The 23573-nt window shown below is 35.3% G+C and overlaps 2 protein-coding genes across 6 annotated transcripts in view; one reads left to right on the forward strand and one right to left on the reverse strand.

Annotated features, from left to right (window-relative positions):
* Positions 1-22913, forward strand: LOC127837456 (uncharacterized). 5 transcript variants are annotated; one of them, XM_052364584.1, is made up of 4 exons: positions 1-579; positions 1325-1886; positions 14156-14594; positions 18768-22913. In XM_052364584.1, exons 1-4 carry the CDS (start codon positions 248-250, stop codon positions 19115-19117), a joined length of 1683 nt encoding a protein of 560 aa, XP_052220544.1. In that variant the 5' UTR covers positions 1-247; the 3' UTR covers positions 19118-22913. The 5 variants fall into 5 exon arrangements, with proteins under 5 accessions (XP_052220544.1, XP_052220543.1, XP_052220542.1 ...); XM_052364583.1 differs by having other exon boundaries at positions 4-579; positions 1325-1777; positions 14047-14594; XM_052364582.1 differs by having other exon boundaries at positions 7-579; positions 1325-1591; positions 13861-14594.
* Positions 1-23573, reverse strand: part of LOC127837454 (nucleoporin NUP188-like) — a 123941-nt gene that overhangs the window by 72791 nt on the left and 27577 nt on the right. The window lies entirely within an intron of this gene.

Here is a 23573-nt window from a genome sequence, read left to right on the forward strand (position 1 = left end):
TTTATGTACATGGTCTTTGTGTAACTTGACTCTGGACTTTGTACTGTGTATTGAAATACGGTTGTGAGATTAAACATTTTGAAACATTCAGCTATTGCAAGATTTAGGTTTAAAAGTTGGTTTAACATACTTACTGAAAACTGAGTGTCTCTTCATAAATATCCATTTAATTCACAAGGACAGGGTCATAATAATAGTGAATAAATAGCTTGTAAATAACAGAAAAATTCAGATTCTCTATTTCAAAATGGCAACTTCTATAGGTTCAGTTCATAACAGTTCAGATTTAGTGAAGGACTATGTTTGTGGTGCTTGTGAAAGTAAAAATTTTCAAGAAATCGCTGATCATTTTTGTGCAACGTGTATGAAGTTTTTTTGCGGAAAATGCATTCATCAACATGATCAGTTATATGCAAATCATTCCAAATATGGAAGAGAAGAAACAAATAAATGGCCTCTCACAAAGCAAATAGAGGATTTGCTTCTTAAATGTGATGTCCACAAGAACAAGAAACTGAAAATGTTTTGCCAGGACCACAGTCAGCTGTGTTGCACTGATTGTGCTTTTCTGAACCACAGGTAAGTTGCACACAGTAATTGAATAAACAGGGAAAACCCCACCAATCTGAAATGGTACAAACAAAGCAGATCCGTTTTGAATCCTTTTAAAATCACAACCATATCAATCGGTATAATTTGATAATTTGAATGAATCTTCCCATGAATTAAATGTGTCAGCCTTGATTGTACCTTGCATAAGTGGGAATTTCCAAAGTCTTGCCCAATCTGGGTTAAGTCTATTGTTTGTAAGTTATTCCGGTAGTAGAAAGTTGGCTGCATTCATATGAACAAATCAAATATTTGTATGTTCATTCTTCAGCTGCACTACACAGTTCTTACAGTTGTTTTATGAATTCTAACAGTTATTCTAAATTATATTAAATATTTAATGATTGTAATGTTTAAGACATCGCTGAAAGATGCCAATCAATAATTTTAAGTGTTTATGTTACAAAATGGGGCATACATGTACATTGATTGTTATGCAAAATCTTCAATCAAAAAGGTTTCTTATTGTTAGGCGGCTATCATTTTTGTTAAAATCTTGTTTTATAAACTTTTTACTTTGTAGTACACTTATGTTTTCGATTTCCCTTTACATGAACAAGAACAGAGAGTTTTAAATTTAGACTCAAAATATTTGTCAAGGCACGGCTTGTTTTATATATTACAAATTTAATACCTTTAAATATTTAAGTTCAGTTAGGTATTGCATACATTTTAACAATAATAGCAGTAATTATGATACCTGTTGCTTTTTCAGACAGTGCACTGACGTGGCTCTAATTTCTGATACAGTCAAAAACATGTCAGTGGACATGCAACAGTTGTCAAACAATCTTCAAACTATTCTTGATGAACTTAGTAAGTTTAAAAGTGCACGAGAGTCCAGCATTCAGTCTGTGGAGGTATCGTGGAGTGAAAAACTGCAAGAAATCCGATACCTGCGAAAGAAATTAAATGCTGCTCTGGATGAATTAGAAAAAACAACCTTGAAAGAACTGGATGAAATTCGGACCACATTGCAAACCTCTCTCAAGAAAGATGTTGACGACTGCACCAGATTGAATTATGAACTGAAACAACTCAGTGAAGCTATTGATGCCCTGTGTGATAAGAGCAAAAAAGAAATTGAGTTCATAGCTAGCAGAAAATGTCTGGACAAAATACAGGAGTCTGAGGCATATCTGAAGGAAAACCCTTTAAAGTTGCAGAGGTCACTGATATTCCAGGCAAACATCGACATCGAGCAGTACCTGTCTCAACAGGCAAGTCTAGGGAGGTTGGAATACAGTATGCAGTCTCTGAAGATGAACCCAAACCAGGTGATGACTGTGTTGAGGAAATTGGAGTATAGTGTTAGAATGTCAAGTGACACGAATCAGAATATTTATGGCATTTGCTGCCTGCCTAGTGGCCAGGTCATTGTCACAGATTACTATAATCTAAAACTGAAGCTGTTGGACCAGCATTACACTGTGTCCAGTCACTGTGATGTGTCTGGTTATCCGGATGATATTTGCCAAATCACATCCAGTGAGGTGGCTGTAACTGTTAATAAAAATGTACAGTTAATATCTGTGATTAATGGGCAGCTGGTGAGTGGGAGGAAGTTGCAGTTACCGCATGCAGCCCGTGGTATTGCCCACCACCAAGGAGCATTGTATGTCACCTCTGGCACTGCCCTGTACCAATACACTCTGACGGGATCACTTGTGAAAAAGATTTATGAGGATGCAAGTGGCTCAAATACAGGTAAATGTATTTTTATAACAAGAGGGCCTGAAAGGCCCAAAGTTGCTCACCTGAGATAACAAGATATTATTGGGAAAAATCTTCTGACCAAGTTTCACGAAGATCGGAAAATAAATGTCACCTCTAGAGTGTTAACAAGGTTTTACTATAGCCATATAAGGAAAAATGCACCGCCCTCTGTCAGCCATGTTTTTCAACCAACCGGCATCATTTTTGAACTCTTCCAAGATATTATTGTGATGAATCTTCTGACCAAGTTTCATGAAGATCTGACAGTAAATGTGGCCTCTAGAGTGTTAACAAGATTTTACAATAGCCATGTAAGGAAAAATGCCCCGCCCCTTGGAAGCCATTTTTTTCAAGCAAACATAATTATTTTCGAACTCATCCAAACTATCATTGAAACCAATCTTCTGACCTAATGTCATGAAGATTGGACAATAAATGTGGACTCTAATGTGTTAACAAGGTTATATAAGGAAAAATGCCCTGCCCCTGGTGGCCATGTTTTTAAAGCAACCAAAACCATTTTCGAACTCATCCAAGATATCATTTGGACAAATCTTCTGACCAATTTTCATGATTATCGGAAAATAAATGTGACCTCTAGAGTGTTAACAAGGTTTTACTATAGCCATATTAGGAAAATAGCTCCGCCCCCGTGGTGGCCATGTTTTTCAACCAACCGGCATCATTTTCGAACTCGTCCAAGATATTATTGGGATGAATCTTCTGACCAAGTTTCATGAAGATTGGACATTGAATGTGGCCTCTAGAGTGTTAACAAGATTTTACTAAAGCCATATACAGCCATATAAGGAAAAATGCCCCGCCCCTTGGAAGCCATGTTTTTCAAGCAATAGTTACCATTTTTTAACTCATCCAAGATATCAGTGGGACAAATCTTCTGACCAAGTTTCATGAAGATCGGAAAATAAATGTGGCCTCTAGTGTTAACAAGGTTTTACTATAGCCATATAAGGAAAAATTCCCGGCCCCCTGGCGACCATGTTTTTCAACCAACTGGCATCAGTTCAAACTCATCCAAGATATTATTGGGATGAATCTTCTGACCAAGTTTTATGAAGATCAGACAATAACTGTAGCCCTAGAGTGTTAACAAGATTTTAATATAGCCATATATAGCCATATAAGGAAAAATGCCCCGCCCCTTGGCAGCCATGTTTTTCAAGCAAACGTAACCATTTTCGAACTCATCCAAGATATCATTTGAAATCATTTTCTAGAACAAAAATAAAAAAGAAAAACAAAGGTGTTAATGCATATATTATAATCATGCTCTACTTATTTCAAATATACCTACAGCTAATGTGATTGCAATACTAATGGATTTTTTGTATGAAATACACAGGACCAGATAAGACTTCCTTATCTCACAGTGCGAAGTGCCTTTTGTTATCAAACAGATAGAAACTAGAGCTTTGTCATAGACGTGACGAATACCCCCACATGCCGCATTGACACAGAATACTTTGCATGTTGTCTTCACAAAAAACAGGGGACACCATGCTCAATGTTGAAAACGCACTAAGGGACCCCATGACCTAGTTTTTGACCTGGCATGGCCCATGATGGAACTTGACCAACACATCATCTAGATACAACTTCTGACCAAGTGTGGAGAAGATAGGATGAAAACTTCTCAAATTAGAGAGCAGACACCATGCTCAATGTTTAAAACGAACTAAGTGACCCCGAGAACTAGTTTTTGACCTGCCATGACCCATGTACAAACTTGACCTAGACATCATCTAGATACAAGTTCTGACCAAGTTTGGTGAAGATCGGATAAAAACAAATTGAATTAGAAAGTGGACACCATGATGAATGTGTAAAACGCACTAAGTTACCCCATGACCTAGTATTTGGCCCGGCATGACCCAAATTCGAACTTGACCTAGACATCATAAAGATACAACATCTGACCAAGTTTGGCGAAGATCGGATTAAAACAACTTGCATTAGAGAGCGGACACTTAATACGACCTACAGACAAGCTCACTCCTATATACCCCCTTAAACTTCCTTTGTGGGGGTATAATAACTGACTTATATATGATGTCATAAATTTACAGTACCACATCATAGTAATATTACAACGTCATAAAAGCATGTAAATATTGGCAAATTTCCAGTATAGATTGTTGTTAATGTACAGAATTTATTCATTACTTGTTGCATTTGTGGCTTGTTATGTTGTTTTTCATCATTAGAAGGTATATATAATAATTGGAATTTTCCATGGCTGTAGTGTCCCATGGTTTGTATCTTACTTGGTGATTGTGTTTCATTGTTATCCCATCACCCTGTTGGCTTTTGAAACACGTCACTTTATCAACGTGTTTTATATAACTTATCTTTACTCCTCATTCATGTTATATTCCATAGTTATGCATATGTTCCATGTTTTGCAGTGTTTAGATGTGCAGTAAGTCCAGGTGGGGACAAGATCTATGTCACCAACTACTACCAGCACAAGCTCATCACTCTGGCTACAGATGGCACCTTGATATCTACCTTTATGGACCCTGAACTACAACACCCATGGGGTGTTCATGTAACACCTGCAGGACAAGTGCTTGTTTGCGGATACCATTCAAATACTGTCATACAGGTGGATCTAGAGGGCAGGAGGAAACTTGCAACTCTGGTCTCACAGAAAGATGGAGAACTCAAGCCAGAGTCTGTCTGCTACAACACCAAGACTGACCAGATAATTCTGGGACTTTATAATAACAATAAAATCAATGTAATGGAATTGCAATAGCTCTTCCAGTGGACAAAAACCATTCATATAAAATAGATTTTAAATGTATTTGCATATTTTCTTCGAAGGGAAAATTTATCCAGAACTTCATAAATAGGTTAGAAAAAAAACACAACTTATTTATACAGTTCATCTTTTGATGTAAATAAATGTACTAAATTTAATTTTATTTGAAAAATGTGTTGTACAAAAACTCATAACATTGTACCATAAGAAACAAGCATGTCAGGGCAAACAACGTTGCCCCTGGCAAGTCAAAACTTGGTTGTAGGACTGGGCAAATCGCTTTTTTGAAAAGCTTGAAACATCTTTCCCGCAGTTTAAAAGTTTATTCTTCAGATGAATGAAGATTTAGGCCCATATAAGGGCATTATGCATGGATTCTATCTTGATTATAGCTTAATTATATCTTGATCGCCTCTGTTAAAGCTCATTTAAAAAATTATTAGATTATTATTTTGTAATGCATTTTTCGATTATAATTATTTATCACTCATAATGGGCTTCTCCGCTTGTTTTCATGATTATTGTGTTGCCCATGTACGTTTTATGTATGTTTAGTTTACTTTCGAGTGTGGGCATGTGTTTATGGGAGTGGGTGTATTTGTGCGCTTGTGTGTGGGTGTGGGTGTATGCGTGTGAGCATGCTTGTGTATTTTTTGCAATTTGCTTTGCCTTCTTTTATGTTAATTTTATTGTGAATTTATGTTGTCCTCATGTGCCTAACTAATATGGCGTATTGGATAGAAATAAACACCTACAAACAGTAGTACATACTTATGACCTGTACTTAGTTCTGGGCACCTAATTCTTTGCCGGGACAACCAAAGTACCAAAGATAGTTGCCTGTCTGGGCAACCTACCATAAAACGTCAGATTCTCACCATGCTTGTTGCATGAAGTATTAGTTTTTTAGTCTGTCTTCGTTTTATATGTCCGTTATCAGGAAACTAATGTTAAAATTGACATGTTTCTGTTATTTGAGCTTAGGGATGAAGCATGACCAAACAAATGACAGGGGGTGGGGTCTCACTCTGAAAATGGGCAGGACATCCTCTTTTAAGAAAAACTGTTGTATATTGAACTGTTTCCTCTGAAGTACTTATACATGCATTCAAGCATCCATTTAGCATATATTCAATGAGTCATGAACATTATTAGCATTATGTTGATGCTGATACCAAGGAATGAGGCATGTTACTCTTATAATCATAAATAGCCAATAAAAACATGGATGGGTGCTTTTGTATTTACAAGGACATTGACAAATGTAAGGTGTAAAAATGGATGGGATATAAATAAATGGGTGGGATTTAAATAAATGGGTGGGATAAAATTAAATGGGTGGGATAAAATTAATGGGTGGGATATAATTAAATAATGGGGAAGGAGCTATTTAACCCAAACGCCTTTTTTATTATCTATAATTTTCTTCTATTTATTTCCTGAGGTTCACATACACTACAGATACTTTACATTACAGTTTGCGGGATCTACTGATCAGAATTCTGAAATATCTGGATCCCAATAAAATTTGTCAGGCCATTCATGTATATATGTATATAAGACCTTTCTATTGTTGCATCCATGTATTATATATTGTTCTATGAAATAATATTTTATTAAATTTAGTAATTTTTTATGAGTATGTTTAAAATTAAAATTGAAACTCAATTGTCGAATTTTACTGTCCCCTGACATTAACAAATTATAGCTACAAATAACAGTTCTCATGTATTTCTTGCAAATTCCTTGTCCTGATTTAAGATGTGCAGAAATTAAACATAATGTACAACATCAAATCATCCTTGTGGAAAGCAGGAGCTTTGATTGCTGAATAAGAGAATATTGAGATATTTTCTTTTGATTTGAAAATATGAAGTTCATTCTTTCCAAATATGGCAAACTTTTCCCCCTCAATTTCAAACAAATTGGTATGTTGTTTCTACAGCGCAAGGATTTTGAGATAGGTCAGTATTGATCTATGACATGTACATTTAGTATACACCTTCATGTGTAAGCAGTGTCTATTCTAGAAATCCGAAAGTAGAGGGAAATCCCCCCATTTTCAAAAATAGGGGTATTTTCAGAAACAGAGGGGGGGGGGCATTACCAAATGCCATTTTATACATTTTAGTTTTAATATTTAATTGTTTGTACATTATCACATACAATCAAGTAAGTAAACTAACATTGGTAACTGCTTTGCAATAAAACAGCAGTTTCCATAGTATTGCTCTGACTAGACTAAAACAAGAAATATGTTTGTCAGAAACACAATGCCCCCTAATGCACCGCTTTTTTTACCTTTGACCTTGAAGGATGACCTTGACCTTTCACCACTCAAAATGTGCAGCTCCATGAGATACACATGCATGCCAAATATCAAGTTGCTATGTTCAATATTTCAAAAGTTATTGCAAAAGTTTACAGTAAGGTAAAAGTTTTGGGACAGAATGACTGAATGACAGACAGACAGTCCAAAAACAAGAGCACCACATAACAGGTGCCATGCTCGGCTGCGGGTGCATTTTAGAAGAAATGAAAGCTTGTCAATTTATTAATTTTTTTTTTTTTTTTAAGAGGTCACAGTGACCTTGACCTTTGACCTAGTGACCCAAAGCTACATATGAAGTTTCAAAGTTGTAGGTGGAAGCACTTGGTTTTAGAGCCAATGTTCAAAACCTTGACAAAATGTTAAGGTTTTAGCACGTCGCGGACGGCGGACAGGACCAGCTGGCTATGACAATACCTCGGGTTTTCTCCAAACAGCCGGGCTAACAATATGCCCCCGACCATCCGATGACTTTTTTTATATTTTTTATTTTTTGACCTTTGACCTTGAAGGTTGACCTTGATCTTTCACCACTCAAAATGTGCAGCTCCACGAGAAGTAAGTAAGAGATTGAATGGAGCAATTTAATTTTTTTTTTCACCATTCACCACTGAAAACGTGCAGCTCCACAAGATACACATGCATGCCAAATATGAAATTGCTGTGTTCAATATTAAACAAGAGGGCCAAGATGGCCCTAGTTCGCTCACCTGAGAGGAGTCGGTTCAATTAATCTTTACCAAATGTCAAACTTGACCTAGATATTGTCCAGACAAACATCCTGGTCAAGTTTCATCATTATTTCATCTGCGAGTCATGATCAATGTTCCTATGAAGTTTCATGATCCTAGGTGTAAGCATTCTTGAGTTATCATCCGGAAACCATTTTTCTAAGTTGAGTCAACGTGACCTTGACAGCCATTGTGTGAATACGTTTTTTGGCACTGTGACCTTGACCTTTGACCTAGTGACCTGATAATCAATAGGGGTCATTACGAGTCATGATCAATATACCTATGAAGTTTCATGAACCTAGGCATAAGCGTTCTTAAGTAATCATCCAGAAACCATTTTACTATTTCAGGTCACCATGACCTTGACCTTTGACCTAGTGACCTGAAAACCAATAGGGGTCATCTTCGGACATGATCAATGTACCTGTGAAGTTTCATGATCCTAGGCATAAGCGTTCTTGAGTTATCATCTGGAAACCATTTTACTATTTCGGGTCACTGTGACCTTGACCTTTGACCTAGTGACCTGAAAATCAATAGGGGTCATCTACAAGTCATGATCAATGTATCTATGAAGTTTCATGATCCTAGGCATAAGTGTTCTTGAGTAATCATCTGGAAACCATTTACTGCTTTGGGTCAACATGACCTTGACCTTTGACCTAGTGACCTGAAAATCAATAGGGGTAATCTGCGAGTCATGATCAATGTATCTATGAAGTTTCAAGATCCTAGGCATACGCGTTCTTGAGTTATCATCCAGAAACCATTTTACTATTTCGGGTCATCATGACATTGACCTTTGATCTAGTGACCTGAAAATCAATAGGGGTCATCTGCAAGTCATGATAAATGTACCTATGAAGTTTCATGATCCTTGGCATAAGCGCTCTTGAGTTATCATCCGGAAACCATCTGGTGGACGGACGGACCGACATGAGCAAAACAATATACCCCCTCTTCTTCGAAAGGGGGGGGGTGCATAATGAGAAAACTGCCCCACTCCCAGCAGCCATGTTATTAAACTGACCGGAACCATTTTTGAACTCAACTCTCGTATCAAGGAAACAAATGCTCTGAGCAAATTTCATGAAAATTTGGCCAAAAAAGTGACTTTTACTGTGTTCACATGTTTTCACTATAAACATATAGAGAAAAATGCCCCGCCCACTGGCGGCTATGTTTTATCACCAATCCCGACCATTTTCAAAATCGTCCGAGATATCAATGAAAGCAATGTTTTGACCAACTTTCATGATGATTGGCCAAAAATTGTGACTTCTAGAGTGTTTACAAGGTTTCTCTATAGCCAAATAGGGAAAACTGCCACTATATACAAATAGAGAAAAATGCCCCGCCCACTGGCGGCCATGTTTTTTCACCGATCTCGATCATTTTCGAACTCGTCCGAGACATCAATTGAACCAATATTTTGACCAACTTTCATGATGATTGGGCAAAAATTGTGACTTCTAGAGTGTTTACAAGGTTTCTCTATAGCCAAATCAGGAAAACTGCCCCGCCAACTGGCGGCCATGTTTTTTCGACGGATCAGAACCACTCTTGAACTCAACCAAGATATCATTAAAACAAACATTTTGACAAAGTTACATGAAGATTGGGCATGAAATGTGACTTCTACAGTGTTTACAAGGTTTGTTTTTTTTGTTGACCTAGTGACCTAGTTTTTGACCCGGCATAACCCAGTTTCGAACTCGGCTGAGATTTCATTGGGACAAAGCTTCTGACCAAGTTTCATGAAGATGGGACAAGAAATGTGGCCTCTAGAGTATTTACGAGCAAATGCTAACAGACGGACGGACGGACATACGACGGACAAAATACCGGTCACAAAAGCTCACCTGAGCAATAAGGTGAGCTAAAAAGTTATGATAACACTTTAACGAAGGTTAAAGTTTCAGGAAAGAAAAATACAATGATATTTGATCTTTGACCTTGAAGGATGACCTTGACCTTGACTTTTCACCACTCAAAATGAGCAGCTCCATGAGATACACATGCATGATAAATATCAAGTTGGTATGTTAAATATTTCAAAAGTTATCAAACTTAACCAAGGTTAAAGTTTTGGACAGAATGACAGACAGACAGACAGGACAAAAACAATATACCCCCGATCTATCAATCTGGGGGCATAAAAATGAAAATGTTTTCACATATTTCTGTATCATTTTCATTAATAAAACCAAACAATAACTGAGTCACATGCAAATCATTATATTCAGGGCTTGGGGCTACCAAGTGTTGACACAACCATTGATACACGCACACTTTCCATGTGGGTGACGTCACGGTATTCATGCCGCATGATTTTCGCATTATTTTATCGAGACAAAGGATCAACATGAAATACCTGAGCACATTTCATTTGAAGCTAGAATTTGTAAATGTCACGTTACCATAAAAATTGGAACTATGTTTCGGATAACAAATTGTATCATATGAGAATTCAACAAAGTATTAATAGCTGTGTAGTATGATTTCAATGATTATTCTTTAAAACGCTTTATGTGTTGTATTTTGACAATATTACGCATGAAATGCACAATTTCAATTTTGACAATATTACGCATGAAATGCACAATTTCAACAAGGAAAACATCCAGTTGCTATTTTTTTAAAGAAATTGGCCACGATTTTGTTGTGGAAGCATACAACATTTGGTTTGATTATTGTGCCAGGTAAAACAAAGCCAACAAAATGCCAAAGAACCAAGCACTTATGGCTATTACGTCAAGCGACATCTGCATGAAATTACTACAAGTATTGACTGCCAACAAGTGTTGTTGCTTATCCAAAGCGTAACTTCTAATTGGCCAATATCAATTGTTTTACACGATGACGCTCAGCCTTTAACGGGCTTTAGTTGGGTAAATATATACATGTAAATGACAGACGATCGTAAATCGGCTCTCAACATTTTTGGCAAAGTCAGTATAGCTTTAATCTTTAAAAAATACTCCTGGATATCGAGCTTGCAGATTTTCTCACACACATGCTAAAATTATGTGCCATCTATGGAAAAATAGCACAAATCGTGTAATCTAGAATGGACACTGGTGTACAGCTTGTATTTACATGTCTGAGTGTTGTGAATATTTAATGTTTGACAAATCAAGTTATTGTTTGTTGTAATACACAATTGTCAATTTGATGTACAAAGAATGAGCAAAATCTGCACAAAATATGATTTTGTTATGAAAGTCAAATTACCATAACCAGGGACCTATACAAACAGGTCCCTGCCATAAGGAATCACCAAATAGTGGATCTTCAGTGCATAATTTAGTTTTTGTAACTTTAAGCATGACAGAAAACGCTAATTTCATGCAAACACAACATTGGATTTTCCACTAATTATGTTGTTAATTGCTTAATTGATTTAAAAAAAAAAAAACAACTTAAACCAGCAATGAGGCATACTTTTGCCGTTTCCCAAATGGTATTCATTGATACCTCAGCGTTTTCTTTTTTTATCAATTTTACAAATGTTGAAAACATTTAAGAATGGTACCTAAACAGAGTAAAACAAGACACCATTGGTTTTACCTTTTACAAAATAAGCCTATGAATTCCAACAAACCATGTAAACATACATGTACTTATATATTCTTTCTCTAAAGAAAAACTTTCTAAAGAAAATACCAATATTTTATGCTGCATCTAAAGATACTTAGTTTTTGAGAAATGTCAGATATTGGATTTATCAATAAACTTTAAGGAAAATGTGAAGCATGCTTGTAAACAGATATCATGATTCACCCTGTTTTCAGAAAATGGTTTGTCCCGGTGTTATCAGCGAAACTTCAAGCCAATGTACATGGTCTTTTTGTAACTTGACTCTGGACTTTGTACTTTGTATTTAAATATGGTTGTGAGATTAAACATTTTGTAACATTCAGCTATTGAAAAGTTGAGGTTTAAAAGTTGGTTTAACATACTTACTGAAAACTGAGTGTCTCTAAATAAATATCCATTTAATTCACAGGGAAGGGATCATATTAGAAGTGAATAAATAGCTTTTCAAAAACATAACAATTCAAAATATCTATTTCAAAATGGCAACTTCTATAGGTTCAGTTCATAACAGTTTAGATTTAGTGAAGGACTATGTATGTGGTGCTTGCGAAAGTAAAAATGTTCAAGAAATTGCTTATTATTTCTGTGCAACATGTTTAAAGTTTTTTTGTGAAAATTGCATTTCTCAACATGATCAGTTATATGCAAATCATTCCAAATACGGAAGAGAAGACACAAATAAATGGCCTCTTACAAAGACAATGGAGGATTTGCTACTGAAATGTGATGTCCACAAGGACAAGAAACTGAAAATGTTTTGCCAGGACCACAGTCAGCTGTGCTGCACTGATTGTGTTCTACTGAATCACAGGTAAGTTGCACACAGTAATTGAATAAATGGTGAACACCTCAACACTCTTGACTGGTGCAAACAAAGCTGAGCCATTTTGAATCCTTTTAAAATAACAACATTAATTGGTATTATGTTAATGAATCTTCCATTGGTGCATATAATGTGTCAGCATTGATTGTACCTTTGCATAAGAGGGTATATCCAAAGTCTAGCACAACCTGGGTTAAGTCTATCATTTGTAAATTTTTGGGGTATTATAATTAATAAAATATCTGTATGTTCATTCTTCAGCTGCACTTCACAGTTCTTATAAGTGTTTTATGAATTCAAACTGTTTATCCTAAACACAATTAAGAAGTTGATGGTTGTAATGTTTAAGACATTATTGATATATGTAAATCAATAATCTGTATAGTGTCTATCACAGGTGTTGGGCGCGTGGCCAAGTCACTTTAACACTATCAATATGTCATAAAACAACATTTTTCATCACTTTGCCAAAACAAATTCTGACATAATATGTATATATATATATATATATATATATATATATATATATATATATATATATATATATATATATATATATATATATATATATATATATATTATATCACAAGTTTTGTTTTTTGGTAAAAATGATGAAAAATGTTGTTTTATGACATATTGATAGTGTTAAAGTGACTTGATCAAGCCCCCAACACCTGTGGTGTCTATAGGTTACAAAAGGGGGCATACATAATACATAGATTTTTTATGCACAATCTTTTATGAAAAAAGGTTTCTTATTGTAAGTGGACTAACAATTCTGTCAAAACCGTGTTTTATAACCTTTTAAATTTTTAGTACACTTATGTTTTCAATTTTCCTTTACAATGAGTTTTATATTTAGACTCAAAATAATTGTCAAGACATGGCTTGTTTGATATATTACAAATTAAATACCTTTAAATATTTTAGTTCAGTAAGATATAGTATACATTTTAATGATACTTGTGGCAATTTTGATTCATGTTGCTTTTTTCAGACAGTGCACTGATGTAGCTCTAATTTCTGATACAGTCAAAAAGATGTCAGTGGATATGCAACAGCTGTCAAACAGTCTTGAAACTATTCTCAATGAACTTAATAAGTTAAAAAGTGCACAAGAGGCCAGCATTCAGTCTGTGGAGTTATCATGGAATGAAAAACTGCAAGAAATCCGAGATCTGCGAAAGAAATTAAATGCTGCTCTGGATGAATTAGAAAAAACAACCTTGAAAGAATTGGATGAAATTAGGGCCACATTGCAAACCTCTCTCAAGAAAGATGTTGACGACTGCACCAGACTGAAGGATGAACTGAAACAACTCAGTGAAGCTGTTAATGCCCTTTGTGATAAGAGCAAAAAAGAAATTGAGTACATAGCCAGCAGAAAATGTCTGGACAAAATACAGGAGTCTGAGGCATATCTGAAGGAAAACCCTTTTAAGTTGCAGAGGTCACTGATATTCCAGGCAAACATCGACATTGAGCAGTACCTGTCTCAACAGGCAAGTCTAGGGAGGTTGGAAGACAGTATGCAGTCACTCAAGATGAACCCAAACCAGGTGATGACTGTGATGAGGAAATTGGAGTATAGTGTTAGAATATCAAGTGACAGGAAGCAGACTTGCAGAATTAATGGCATTTGCTGCCTCCCTAGTGGCCAGGTCATTGTCACAGATTACTATAATAATAAACTGAAGCTGTTGGACCAGCATTACACTGTGTCCAGTCACTGTGATGTGTCTGGTGACTTGGAGGATATTTGCCAAATCACATCCAGTGAGGTTGCTGTAACTGTTAATAAAAATGTGCAGTTAATATCTGTGATCAATGGGCAGTTGGTGAGTGGGAGAAAGTTGCAGTTACCGCATGCAGCCCGTGGTATTGCCCACCACCAAGGAGCAGTGTATGTCACCTCTGGCACTGCCCTTTACCAATACACTCTGACGGGATCGCTTGTGAAAAAGATTTATGAGGATTCATGTGGCTCAACTACAGGAGGTAAATGTATTTTTTATAAAAACAGATAAACAATTATCTCTATTGTTGATCTCTTTAAACACTTATGAACATTTTGAAATCATTTTCTAGAACAAAAATAAAAGAAAAACAAAAGTGTTAATGCATATATATTATAGTCATGCTCTACTTATTTAAAATATACCTTTTAGCTAATGTGCCTGAAATACTAATGGATTTTTTGTATGAAATACACAGGACCAGATTTGACTTCTTTATCTCACAGTTTGAAATGCCTTTAGTTATCGAAAAGAAACAAGTGTGGTGAAGATCGGATAACAACTACTTGAATAAGAGAGCGGACGCCATGCTGAATGTGCAAAATGTACTAAGTGACCCTGTGATCTAGTTTTTGATCTGGCATGGCCCTGGTTCAAACTTGGCCTTAAGATCATCTAGATAAAACTTCTGACCAAGTTTGCTGAAGATCGGATGAAAACTACTTGAATTAGAGAGCAGACACCATGCTGAATGTTAAACAAGAAGGCCATGATGGCCCTGAATCACTCACCTGACTAACCAAATACAATCCCAACCCAGATTTCATCAAGATAAACATTCTGACCAAATTTCACAAAAGATAGGATGAAAACTGTGACCTCTTTTGTCTACACAAGATTTTCTATCATTTGACCTAGGGACCTAGTTTTTGACCCCAAGTGACCCAAATACAATCCCAACCCAGATGTCACCATGACAAACATTCTGATCAAATTTTATAAAGATTGGATGAAAACTGTGACCTCTATTGTCTACACAAGGTTTTTCTATTATTTGACCTAGTGACCTAGTTTTTTACCTCAAATGACCCAATTACAATCCCAACCCAGATTTCATCAAGATAAACATTCTGCAAATTTCATAAAGATTGGATGAAAACTGTGGTCTCTATTGTCTATACAAGGTTTTTCTATTATTTGACCTAGTGACCTAGTTTTTGACCTAGTGACCTAGTTTTTGATCTAGTGACCTAATTTTTGACCCCAGATGACCCAAATACAATCCCAACCGAGATTTCATCAAGATTAACATTCTGACCAAATTTCATTAAGATTGGATGAAAACTGTGACCTCTACTGTCTACACAAATTGTTGACGGTTTTTCTATTATTTTACCTAGTGACCTAGTTTTTTTACCTCAAATGATCCAAATACAATCCCAACCCAGATTTCATCAAGATAAACAATCAAGATAAACATTCTGACCAAATTTCATAAAGATTGGAGGAAAACTGCGACCTCTATTGTCTACACAAGGTTTTCCTATTATTTGACCTAGTTTTTGACCTAGTGACCTAGTTTTTGACCCAAGATGACCCAAATACAATCCCAACCCAGATTTCATCAAAATAAACATTCTGACCAAATTTCATAAAGATTGGATGAAAACTGCGACCTCTATTGTCTACACAAGATTTTTCTGATATTTGACCTAGTGACCTAGTTTTTGACCCCAGATGACCCAAATACAATCCCAACCCAGATTTGATCAAGATAAACATTCTGACCAAATTTCATAAAGATTGGATGAAAACTGTGACCTCTACAGACCACAAACAAATTGTTGACGGACGCACGCACACATGCACGCACACACAACGGACGCCGGACATCACACGGTCACATAAGCTCACCATGTCACTTTGTGACAGGTGAGCTAAAAACAAAATTAGTGACCCTGTGACTTAGTTTTTGGCCCAGCATGACCAGTATTCAAACTTGACCTAGACATCATCTAGATACAACTTCTGACCAAGTTTGGTGAATATCGGATTAAAACTACTTGAAATAGAGAGCCGACAACATGCTCAATGTTTAAAACGCACTAAGTGACCCAGTGACCTAGTTGTTGACCTGCCATGATCCATGTTCGAACTTGACCTAGACATCATCTAGATACAACATCTGACCAAGTTTGGTGAATCTTGGATGAAAACTTCTTGAATTAGAGAGCGGACACCATGATAATGTTTAAAACGCACTAAGTGAAACTGTGACCTAGTTTTTGACCCGGCATGATTCATAATCTAACTTGACCTAGACATCATCTAGATACAACATCTGACCAAGTTTGATGAAGATCGGATGAAAACAACTTGAATTAGATAGAGGACACTCAATACGGACTGACAGACAGACAAACCGCCCAACCGACAAGCTCACTCCTATATACCTCCCTAAACTTCGTTTGTGGGGGTATAATAACTGACTTGTATATGATGTCATAAAATTACAGTACCACATCATAGTAATATTACAACATCATAAAAGCATGTAAATATTGACGAATCTCCAGTATAGATTGATGTTAATGGACAGAATTTAATCATCATTTGTTGCATTTTTGACTTGTCATCTTGTATTTGGGTGTCAGCATACTCCAGTGTATTCCGGATGATTCGGGATCGTATCGAAAACTAAAAGAATTGTCATGGATCCAAAAACTCAAAACAGAGGTTCCCAACGGACTGAATACGAAATCAACCTCCGAAATATTATGGCAACAATAAAGACAGTGAAATTAAGTGTCAGAGGTTGATGCATGTATTTTATCACAAAAACAATATTCAATTAATAAAAATAATTCAATTGTCAATAATATGATGATGATCTTATAGCTATTTTAGGATCTTAATAGTTATAATTAATGTGATAATATAGTTAGATTATGATGATGATGATGATAGTGATGATGATGGTAGTGTTGATGATGATGATGATGATAAGTTTGATGATAATGACGTTTTGGTAATATTGTTATTATTACTAGTATATTATTATTTTTATTATAATTATTATTAACAAGGGACAAAATTGTCACAAAACCAGGTTTTCATTGTGAAAAAAAAATCTGATAAAGGGAGAAAACTCAAACTGAACCTTTGAAATGAACAAACAAAATTAACCCCCTTTGCAAGTTTGTTTTTAAAAAAAATCTATTTTTAGTTGTGGCGACCTTGACATTGGAGATATTGACGTGATTCTTTCGTGCGACACACCATCCCATGATGGTGAACAAATGTACCAAATGATTTTAAAATCTCACAATGAATGACATAGTTATGGCCAGGACAAGTTCATTTATGGCCATTTTTGACCTTTGAACTCAAAGTGTGACCTTGACCTTGGAGATATTGACGTAATTATTTCGCGTGACACACCGTCCAATGATGGTGAACAAATGTGCCATATGATTTTAAAATCTGACAATGAACGACATAGTTATGGCCCGGACAAGCTTGTTCTGCCCGCCAGCCAGCCCGCCCGCATTCGACAATCTAATAACCAGTTTTTTCCTTTGGAAAACCTGGTTAATAAAATAGTTATTATAATTAGTATTATAACACAAACATGTATTATCATTTTAAGCAGTAGCATAATTATTATTTTGATAATTGATTAATTATTAAAATAGATTCCGTTTTTATCAATTTAATTACTTTAATCATCTGTTGTATTTTTTGCAAATAGTAAAATATATGTTTTTTATATTAATGATACTTGTCATTTTACTATATAAATGACATTTTTAATACAATTATTGATCACATTTTTATTATTTATATTTATTATTTGTATTATTATTATGATGATGATTATTATTATTATAATTATTATTATTATCTATGTTTTAATAATTAATGTATAATTAATTATCTCAGTATAGGAATATTTATATTTTCATTATCATTATTACTGTGACAGTGAATTTTACATGCATGGGTTTCTGGCGCTAAATAGCGTCACTGCCATTTTAACGTCATGACGTCATTTCCTGTTTATTTGTTTTTTGACATCATTATATACTTGTTTGTGTTGAGAAATAGAAAGAAAATGTAGTTAATTTGTTAAAACAAACTTTGAAAAAGCCTATTTAGGCGAAATATATCAGGAAAGAGTGGAACTTGTTCTGTGTCAATTTGTATTTATCCCTACTGGATACAAAACTGAGTAGTTATATAATAATTGGAATTTTCCATGGTTGTAGTGTTCCCATGGTTTGTATCTTACTTGGTGATTGTGTTTCATTGTTATTCCCTCACCCTGTTGACTTTTGAAACACGTCACTTTATCAACGTGTTTTATATAACTCATCGTTACTCCTCATTCATGTTATATTCCATAATTATGCATATCATGTTCCATGTTTTGCAGTGTTTAGATGTGCAGTGAGTCCTGCTGGGGACAGGATCTATATCACCAACTACGCGCAGGACAAGCTCATCACTCTGGCTACAGATGGCACCCTGATATCCACTTTCATGGACCCTGAACTCCAATTACCACGGGGTGTACACGTTACTCCTTCAGGACAAATCCTTGTCTGTGGATTCAGCTCCCATACTGTCATACAGGTGCATTGTGAGGGAAGAAAGAAACTGGCAACCCTGGTGTCATCGAAAGATGGAGTACGCGAGCCAGAGTCTGTCTGCTACAACACCAAGACTGACCAGATCATTGTTGGACTATTTAGTAGTATAATCAAGGTTATGGAATTGCAATAGCTCTTCCAGTGAAAAAAACATCCATAAAAACATATATATATAACATGTTTGGCATTCCATAAACTTGTTATATAACAGCATTTTTATTGTTGCATCCATGTGTTGTTTTATGATATAATACTTTATTTAATTTAGTACTTTCTGATGTGTATGATTAAGTTTGTACTTGAAACTCAATCGCCGAATTTTACTTTTCCCATGAAAGTAACAAATTATAGCTACAAATAACAGTTCTCGTGTATTTCATGTAAATACCTCGGCCTGATTATAAGCACGCAAAAATTATACATAATGTACAACATCACATCATCCTCATAGAAAAAAAGGGCTATAATATTTGTTTGAATAATAAGAACTTAGAAGCAGATCTTTTCTTTTGATTTGAAAATTTGAAGTTCATTTTTACAAATATGGCAAACTTTTCCTTTCAATTTAACACAAACTGTTATGCTGTATCTACAGGGCAAGGGTTCTTGAGATAGGTCAGTATTGATGTGACATGTACAATTTTTGTATACACCTTCATGTGTACAGCATGTATTTACATGCCTGAGTGTTGTTAATCTTTGATGTTTGGCAAATCAAGCTACTGTTTGCTGTAATACACAATTGTGAATGTGATATAAAGAAAAAGCGCACACATTTAGACCAAACTGGATTTAGTTATGAAAGTCAAATTACCATAACAAATCACCAAATAGTTGATCTGGCAAACACAGCATTGCATTTTTCACTTTAATATTTTGTAAATTTCTTTCTGTGATTTTTCAAACAAACCTAAAACTCACCATGGGGCATATCCTTGCCATATCCCAAATGGTATTTACTCATTGATATCCCAATTTATATATTTTTTTGCCTCAATGAACTTGTACCATTTTCAAACAAATTTTCTGAGCAAGTGTCATGATTATTTGACCAAATATGTGATTTCTAGCATGTTTATATGTGATTTCTAGCATGTTTATATGTGATTTCTAGCATGTTTATATGTGATTTCTAGCATGTTTATATGTGATTTCTAGCATGTTTATATGTGATTTCTAGCATGTTTATATGTGATTTCTAGCATGTTTATATGTGACTTCTAGCATGTTTATATGTGATTTCTAGCATGTTTATATGTGATTTCTACCATGTTTATACTGTAAAACCATTAAATTTCGTGTGGTACGAATTTTCCTGGATTTCGTTGGTCCACTGAACCACGAATTCAAGTACCAACGATTATTTATACATTCTTTTAGCCGAAATCGGTCATTTCCGACATTTTCTTTTGTTTTCGGTTATCCAAGATATTTGTTTTTTGTAATAATTACTTCACTTCAGTAGGTCACATTACACAATTCGTTGATTAATTAAAATATTTCCGAATTGAAAATGTTTTCTTCCACTGAATCGTTTGCGACCTGTGTCAATAATGCTTCAGTCATAGACCGAGCCTTTGCAAGGTCAGGCAATCCTGCTATAGTAGGAGAACATGTCTGAACTGTTTCCGTTTTCAACCATTTTGAAAGAGACATTGTTTGATTGAGATATGCTAGTTAATATAATATGTTGTTTTCTTGATAAGTGTCTGGGTAATAATACTTTTTTACGTGACGTCGTCAAATTAACAGTTTGCAGATTTATCACATAGGTTAATTAGTGCCAATTAAAGTTAAAAGTGATATAACGGTTTTCACACGTGTATTTTGGGGACCTTATAACTTAATTGTTACTACTAAGAGACCGATTGCGCTAGGAATTGCACATATTGTCAAAACAACATTGATGGCAATTAGCGAGCAGGGACTCACATGTGCGCCGCTTTATCGATCTTTTCGACAATTATTGGCATTCGGAAACACTTTCATGCTTCAGTGCACATTAACCCCAAGTCTTGCTGTCAACACCTATTAGCAGATTATGCTTCGTTATTACTCTGGTTGTTTTAATAAAAGTTTAATTATTATGACGGTCAGTATTCCCAAAAAATTTGAAATCCACGAAATTACGTGTCAACGAATTTGTTGCTTTTTATTAAACCACGAAATTTCATACCTACGAATTTCTATACGTTTACAGTATGTGATTTCTAGCATGTTTATATGTGATTTCTAGCATGTTTATACGTGATTTCTAGCATGTTTATATGTGATTTCTAGCATGTTTATACGTGATTTCTAGCATGTTTATACGTGATTTCTAGCATGTTTATATGTGATTTCTAGCATGTTTATATGTGATTTCTAGCATGTTTATATGTGATTTCTAGCATGTTTATATGTGATTTCTAGCATGTTTATATGTGATTTCTAGCATGTTTACAAGGCTTCACTTTAGTCATATAAGGCAAACTGCCCCGTGTTTAAAATGTGACATCTACAGTGTCAACACGCTTTTTCTCTAATTTGGCCTGGTAACCTAGTTTTTTACCTCACATGGTCCAGTTTTAAACCCTTCCCAAATATTGGGACAGAATCCTCTGACCAAATGTCATGAAGACTGGGCGATATATGAGGCATCTAGAGTGTTAACAATCAATTAAATATTTGCATTATGTCAAAAGAGGAAATAATGCTGTCTGAGGTCTAATCACACTCTATCCATGACAACATATTCATCAGTGACACCTACTATTAGATTTCTACTATATCATTTATAATAATAGAAACTCCAATCTCAAACTTGAATTTGTAACAATTTTATTGAAGAATACCCCATAATGATGCATGTCCCAATAGGTAGAATGCTCCAAAGTCTATGTTAAAACAGTGCCTTACTTTGTAATTTTTAACAAAGGACTAGTTCCAATGTCGTATGTTGAAAAGTGTAAAAAAAAAACTGTGTTCAAATTTTGTATGAATGTTGGATATTGAAAAGTGTAAAAACAAGATGCGTTTGTGAAACACAATGTCCCCCTATATGATGTTTGACCTTGAAGGATGACCTTGACCCTTCACCACTCAAAATAAGCAGCTCCATGAGATACACATGCATTTCAAATATAAAATTGCTAGCTTCAATATTGCAGAAGTGACATTACATGAGCAATTTTGACCCATATATTTGACCTTGAAGGATGATCTCGACCTTGACCTTTCACCACTCAAAATGTGCAGCTCCAAGAGATACACATGCTTGCCAAATATCAAGTTGCTATCTTAAATATTGCAAAAGTATTCATAAAATAAGCGATTTGGGCCACATATATTTGACCTCTGACCTTGAAGGATGACCGTGACCTTTCACCACTCAAAATGTGCAGCTCCATGAAATACACATGCATGCCAAATATCTAGTTGCTATCTTCAATATTGCAAAAGTATTCATAAAATGAGCGATTTTGGCCACATATATTTGACCTCTGACCTTGAAGGATGACCTTGACCTTTCACCACTCAAAATGTGCAGCTCCATGAGATACATATGCATGCCAAATATCAAGTTGCTATATTCAATATAGCAAGTTATTGCAAAATGTTAAAGTTGGCTCAAACCAACCAACCAACAGACCAACCAACAGACCAACCAACAGACAGGGCAAAAACAATATGTCCCCCACTACTATAGTTGGGGACATAAAAAAATCTGTGGTCAAATTTTCTATCAACAGACCAAAAGACTGACATCCATTCTGATTGAAGTATACCACTCTCTGATGACCAATGTACAAGTCCATGTTTTCTAAATGTCCCTCAATGGGGACAATCTTGCAGATGAGTGACCTGTGCAGCAAACTTCCTTGCAAATAAGTTAAACTAAATGTTAAATTTGTGTTAAATTAAAATAAAAGATTTCTTAGAATATTAAAGGGACTTTATTAGCTATGGACAAATGAAAATAAGTTTTCTCATTCAACATACATGCCAGAATTTTGCAGGTCCAAATCGGGACTCTCCATAAAAAATTGTCGGCACATTTTACCAAAAAGCGGGACACCTAAAACGATCAATCATTCCACCTTTTCTTTAGTCAGTAGTCAGTATATTACTTACAAAAACTCTACATTTCTGCCCAGTATTGACAATGAATGTGTGTTCAGAATTTCGTGAAAGCATACGTTCTCCATTTTCCGGAAGTAAACACACTCCATTAATTGAAATATGGGGTGTCCCCGTTTGCCTCAATTTGACATCCAATTTGTGCAGGGATATCCCCTTGAACATATGTAAATCCTGTGACACGATGTGAGCGCATCGAGCACTATTCTTATTCAACCAATCGTAGATTAACTCTAAATTTAGATTGATGCAATATGTACAAACAAATTTCTGCAAATCCGTCGAAAACGAAAGGTAATTTGTGAGAAACATCAATGTGTATTGGTCAGCATTCAATTTGTTTGATGTACAAAATCGGTGTTTTGACAGGTTTATAACTTAAGGTTGTATAATACACAGGATAATAGTATTGTTGGACTTTATTGGGCCATGAAATACAAACGCAGGTGGCATTTATTTCTGTACAATAC

Source organism: Dreissena polymorpha, chromosome 7 (assembly GCF_020536995.1).
Source record: "Dreissena polymorpha isolate Duluth1 chromosome 7, UMN_Dpol_1.0, whole genome shotgun sequence".
Classification (NCBI taxonomy): Eukaryota; Metazoa; Mollusca; class Bivalvia; order Myida; family Dreissenidae; genus Dreissena; species Dreissena polymorpha.